Below are 5,951 nucleotides of genomic sequence, written 5' to 3' on the forward strand. Positions count from 1 at the left end.
AAAAAAAAAAAAAAAAATCAGTAATTAACTCATTCCCAAGATGATCAAGAATAAACTCAAGTGGAGTTTTAAAGATGACATACAAGGCAAGGTCCAGCTGCTTGTGTCCTGAGCACTGTTAACCTGGATATGATAGCTGGTTTCTAGATTGGAAGTTTCTTGAAGTTGGCTATACTAGTTTCAGTTGACAGAATATTTTTCTTCCTTGTCCTTAACTGTGTTAATGATAGAAGTCTGTAAAAAAAGATAGTTTCACCTGACAATTAAATCATTTTTAGAACTAAGAGAATTATTTTAGCACTCAAGTTAAGCGCTATGTGAATTAAGCAAATCATAAAGACTTAATTAAACACAGTTTACTTGTAATGCATTGAATAAGATTATAGCAAGTTTCTGAAACATTAAGGGTCCAACATATCCACAAAAGCATGAAGAATTTAGAATGGTAAGGGCCAGAGTTCACAACCACTTCTACTGAATACAAATCCAGAGTAACTCCACTACAATGTGCTGAAAAGCAGATCTAAATCTTTAAAACACTAGGATCTTTTGAGACATTTGCTACATTAAATCTTTTCCTCCCTCTAACTCAGAAATAATACTCTCAACTACACCACTACAGATGAACAATTGTTAACACAATGCAATCACTGTATTTCGCAACAATTGGGAAGGAAAAAAAGTCATCTGTCAGTGATTCACTATGCAAAATACATTGCAAATGTATTTGCTGCTACTTATTCAAGTCTTAAAGAAATGAGAAAAGCCGCTAGCATCATTTCATACCTGATACACCTAGATGATGTACTTTCAAATTCTCTCCACCTTTCCTGTCTTCGTGCAAGGATTCTGATTCTCCAGCAATTGCTACAGACATTGCTGTGGAAGGAGGCCTGCAAGTAAATGCATACAAAAAAGGATTTGTTTACTCTGTACTTCTCTCATTTTGGATGAATCAGCATGGATAGTCTGTATGCATATGCACTTCATGGTACTTCACTGGGATTCAGCAAACTTGCAGTATCTACTGTCTTTAGAACTTCACCACGCCTGCAACAGCTCAAGCTGATCAACCTCCATGTCCATCCTACCAGGTCCATTCATTTGCTGAGCCTTCTAGCAAAGGCTGATAGACTTCGAGGGTCCCTGGAAAGGTACAAATGTTCTGTTCCTTTTTGTGACAGACTCTTATATAAATGTAACTGACTGGTAGTTTTCTTTCTTTTTTGGTTAATAGTTTTAGTACTTCAGAGCTCAAGGATTTTTTTTTTTACTGTACGAAGAGTGTTTTTGCCATGTATTGAACCATATGTAAAATACCCAAGAAGGCTTTCACAACAGTTAGCTTCTGCAGTGAATATATTACACCAGTGAAAGACAGAAAGCTGAAGTGACCTTCTGATTTAAAATATACTCATTCAAATTAACTATTAATTTGTTTTATTTAGAAAAAACCATGTTGAACACATGCCATTTAGGATCACAGTACTTTCTTCTATATCACCACTGATTACTCAAACAACAGCAAAATTGAGTTGTTTAATATAGTTCCAGTTGGTAATGCTTTTCACAGCCTTCATAAGTAACAATTTAGTCATTACTCCAGTGGACCTATCAGCATATGAAGGCTCTGTTGACACTGAAGGCATGTGCCTATCTGTTTATAGGTATAACTTTAAATCTTTAAGTACTGTAGCACATTAGGATACTATTAAATCTTACCCCTCCTCTCTGGTTTTTAGGTTAAACATATAACTAAGCAACAGGTTAGGTTACAGTAATGGATATAAAACAGAGACAATCAACAAAGAGTTCAATTACTGAGCTACCACATATCAAATATTTAAAATCAGCATGTCAGCTTTAAGTTGCATTTTAGGAAGCAATGTGCTGAATGCAATAAAGTTCAGAAAGTGTCTGCTACAAAGTTCAATTCTGTGACTAGGTTTCTAACCAACTGTTTTATGGTAGTAGCATTACTAAGTTTAAAATAAATAAATAAATAAATAAAATTTTAAATAATATATCTATATTTTAATTTCATTTTTAAGTATTTGTATTCTTAAATAACCAAGTCCACTTTGATATTTACAGTTTAATATTATACATTTTAAACTAAAAGTTTGGGAGATAAAATGAGCTCTCTCTTATTTAGCATATGGTCAAAACAACCTCCTCAAAAAGGTCAGGCCGCAGCTGAAGTACTGTGTCCAGTTTTGGGCACTGCACTTCAGGAGGGATGTGGATGGCCTGGAGAGGGTTCAGAGGAGGGCCACCTTTCTGGTTAAAGGCCTACAGAAAAAACCCTATGTGGACCAATTGGGAGACCTGAACCTCTTCAGCCTCTGCAAGAGGAGGCTGAGAGGTGATCTCGTGGCCACCTAAAAACTCATTGTGGGGGCCAGCACAAAATAGAGGATACAATGTTTATTAGGGTGCCTGTTGCTGTAACTAGAAATAATGGCCACAAACTTGGAGAGAAAATTCAGATGGGACATCACGAGAAAGTTCTTTACAGTGAGGGTTGCCAAAAGAGAGTCCAGAGAAGAGCCACGCGCATGATTAGAGGTCAGGAAAACAGACCTTATGATGAGAGGCTGAGAGCCATGGGACTTTTCAGCCTGGAAAAGTGCAGGCTCAGGGGTGATCTGGTGGCCACCTATAAGTTTATCGGGGTGCTCATCAGGATCTGGGGGAACGTCTGTTCTCCAGAACACCAAGGGATGACAAGATTGAACGGTCACAAACTCTGCTGTGACTGATTCAGGCTGGACACAAGGAAGAACTTCTTCACTGTCTGAGCCCCCAAGGTTTGAAATAGACTGCCGCCAGAAATGGTTCAAGCACCCACTTTGAACGCCTTCAGGACACATTTGGATGCTTATCTTGCCGGGATCCTATGATTCCTGCTGCTTCCTGACCCTGGGGCAGGGGGCTGGACTTGATGATCCTCCAGGGTCCCTTCCAGCCCAAATGTCTACGAAATCTATGAAAACCAGGAGCACACATTCCCCATCATCTGATTTAAGTTTATCAATCCCTGGTTAGACTCCTACACTGGTAACAGCTTCAAAGAGATAGTCCCTTGATGCAACATTTCCCTCCCATCATGGTTTTTGAATTATCCTCCTGTCATACACACACCTTGTAAGATAGACTTTGAAAGTTTAGCTTTACATTGCCTACATAAAGACTAATAATTAGGGGTAAAATGTAAAAGCACTTAAATGCCTAATACACTTACAAAAAAAATGGGAAAAAAGCCTCTCCCAAGATCAAATACTGAGCTCTGCAGATTTTTAGATGTACTCATACAATATGTAGCTCATTTTCATCTGATTAGAAAGTGGGCTGAGGGAAAAAATAAATCTCAAAACCATCTGGATTAGCTAAAATATTTGCTCTGCTTATGCTGAAAGTTTAATATTCCAGAAAATGATTACTTCATTGGTTTGGAAGAAAACATCAAAACTGATTGTTAACCCACTGTGAAAAAGTCTAAGGTTTAAAACCAAGTAAAAAAAATTCTGCAAGCTTCTAACAAATTATAACAAAGTCAAATAGACTGCACAATTGTCTTCAACCAGTACCTTTAGGACACAAAAAACAAATTTGCAGGTAGAGATGACTTCACCATAAATGTCAGATTAATTTTTAATCCAAATAATTAGATTTAAAGATTGACTCTGGCATTTTATAAAAGGCACACATATAAAAGGAACATTTCCTTTTACTGACAAGCAAAAGGATAGTGTTTAGTAACCTTTTAGCAAGCAATACTGAATCATTCAGTACCATGAGGTATGCAGATACATGCCAGTTGCTCCGACTCAAAAAAAAGTAAATTTAAGAGTGTGAAGTAATTTAGGCTCTCAAGTAAAATCTGTCCCATTAAACACACTGAGATGACAGACTTACTGCCTGTGTTCAGTAAGTACTAGGTAAGATAAGATTCTTCCTCCTGTCCATGCATACTCTGCCCCTTCATGTAAGCCATAGGCACGGCAAACTCTTTCAACACCTAGGGGAGGGGATCTTTCAGAGCCTGAGGCAGATGGGAGAATTATGCAAACCCCTGGGGGTGGGAGAATGAGGAGTCTTACTTGACAGGACTCTCCTCACCAGAGTGGTAGCTGCTAGTGCTGCTGCCATAGCAGTACAGGCTCAGACTGCTCCTGAAGGACAGGCTGTGTATAGGCTCTTTGGGGGCTGCTCCTGGTGCCCTGTTCATCTCTCCTCCCCACCCAACCCCAGGGGCAGGGCTGTGCCTCCTACAGTAAAGCCTCCCAGAAGGGTTGGAGTGGCAGGGCATACTGGTACCCCCTTTAAGTCAGTACCCAGGGCTGGTGCCCTGCTTGCCCCACCCTAGTCACGCTACTGTAAAGGTTTAAAGAGGATCAGGATTGAACAAAGATTCCTGTAGCCCTGCTTTTTGTCTCTGCAGAATTGTCTCAATACACAAACTGAAGGTTATACTATAAGACCTCTACACAAGCCCCACTGTAATTGGTATAGCTATACAGCTAATGTTGCAAAGATTCTGGTTGTCATAACTTAGACGCTTTCCCCCTCCCCCAGAGTCTAAGTTACCCGAAAAATCCACCTAGAACCCAACGTAAAAAGATGGCCTAAAAAGTCCTTTTAGCTCACTCCATTTCTTAACTACTGGGCTACACTTGTTTCTTTTATATAGTAGTATTTTTTTTAGTCTAACAAAGATTACATTGCAACACAGCAATATTATGCTATACAAGAAGTAAACCAATAAGAATTGGTCACCATCCTTGGAAAGGGATTGTTGATTCATCAAAATTTAATCCTTTATTTGATAAAACAGTAAACACTGAAAAATAAATACATATGGCACTTTAACTAGTAAGGATTAACTGAAGACAGAACCACTGCAGTGTTTAGTTCAAAATGATGCACTACTATGAGTCATTCACAATGGACTGACCTTGGCTTCAGAAACTTTCAGAAAATAGAAAAAACACAAGTTACACTCCTTAAGAGAAGGCACAGACAGCCAAATTAAGAAAAGCAATCTGAAAATCCTATCTTATCTATGGATTACTTCTTAGTTTTCAGCATCACCCGAGGTTTTTTATTTATGGCCTCAGACCACTGGTTGAGAGAACTAGCTGAATAGTAAGTAGCCAGGATTATAAATTGAAGAACTACAAATAGCTGTGGTTGGCAACATTACAGCCAGATCCGCCCTGCAGAGCCTACAGATCCACACTGCAGAGCCAGAGGGCTTCAGCCATGCCTGTGCCAGGGCCAAGCAGCAAGGAGCTGCACTGGAATGCCAGCCTGCCTTGGACTTAAGCTGGGTTGTTATGACCCGTGGCTCTGAAAAAGTTACCGACCACTGACACAGAGTAATTTAAGCTGATGTTCTGTAAGAATGTTAACAATCTGTCCTGGAACAGGTTTAGTTAAGAATTCATCAACACTCCTGTTCTTCCACCTTTCCCATAAAATATGCCACGTACACTATCTTGGATTAATAGCTTGACTTTAAAACAGTGGTTAAGCTTAAAATTGGCAGCATAAGGTTTTGTTTGTTTTAAAGTTTAAAAAAAAACAAAACACATTAAAAACAGGAGCTGATGGGCCTCAAGTTCTAGGTGTGCATGTACACTCTGTATTAACAGCTTAAGTGGTCTTCATGTCATCAACATTTCTAAGTGAAATGTGCAACAAATGCCATGGGATAGAACAGCAGCAGACCAAGTCAAAGGATAATAAATAAAAGGTAAGGTACTCAGCATAAAATTTAGAAAGACTATTAACAATCCCCAGGTCACCTTTATTGTCAGCAGTTGACCTGGCCCAAATGCCATGTCTTTAAACTGCAGACCCAGAGTTGGCTATTACTTCTTGTTTTTACTGTTTTAAGATTTATGACAAGTAGTTTCATAGTTTCTAGGGTCAGAAGGGACCTGAGC

At 39.0% G+C, this 5,951-nt stretch overlaps 1 protein-coding gene across 2 annotated transcripts in view; it reads right to left on the minus strand.

Moving 5' to 3' along the window:
• Positions 1-5,951, minus strand: part of FAM102B (family with sequence similarity 102 member B) — a 68,826-nt gene that overhangs the window by 7,840 nt on the left and 55,035 nt on the right. For both annotated transcript variants that reach the window (XR_002094771.1, XM_019502079.1), the window contains exon 6: positions 787-893. Coding sequence is in view for 1 of the 2 variants with exons in the window: in XM_019502079.1 (XP_019357624.1) it covers positions 787-893 (107 nt within the window). In the remaining variant the exon portion in view is untranslated. The remainder of the gene's footprint in view (positions 1-786; positions 894-5,951) is intronic.

Source organism: Gavialis gangeticus, unplaced genomic scaffold (assembly GCF_001723915.1).
Source record: "Gavialis gangeticus isolate Ggan-Ray unplaced genomic scaffold, GavGan_comp1, whole genome shotgun sequence".
NCBI lineage: Eukaryota > Metazoa > Chordata > Crocodylia > Gavialidae > Gavialis > Gavialis gangeticus.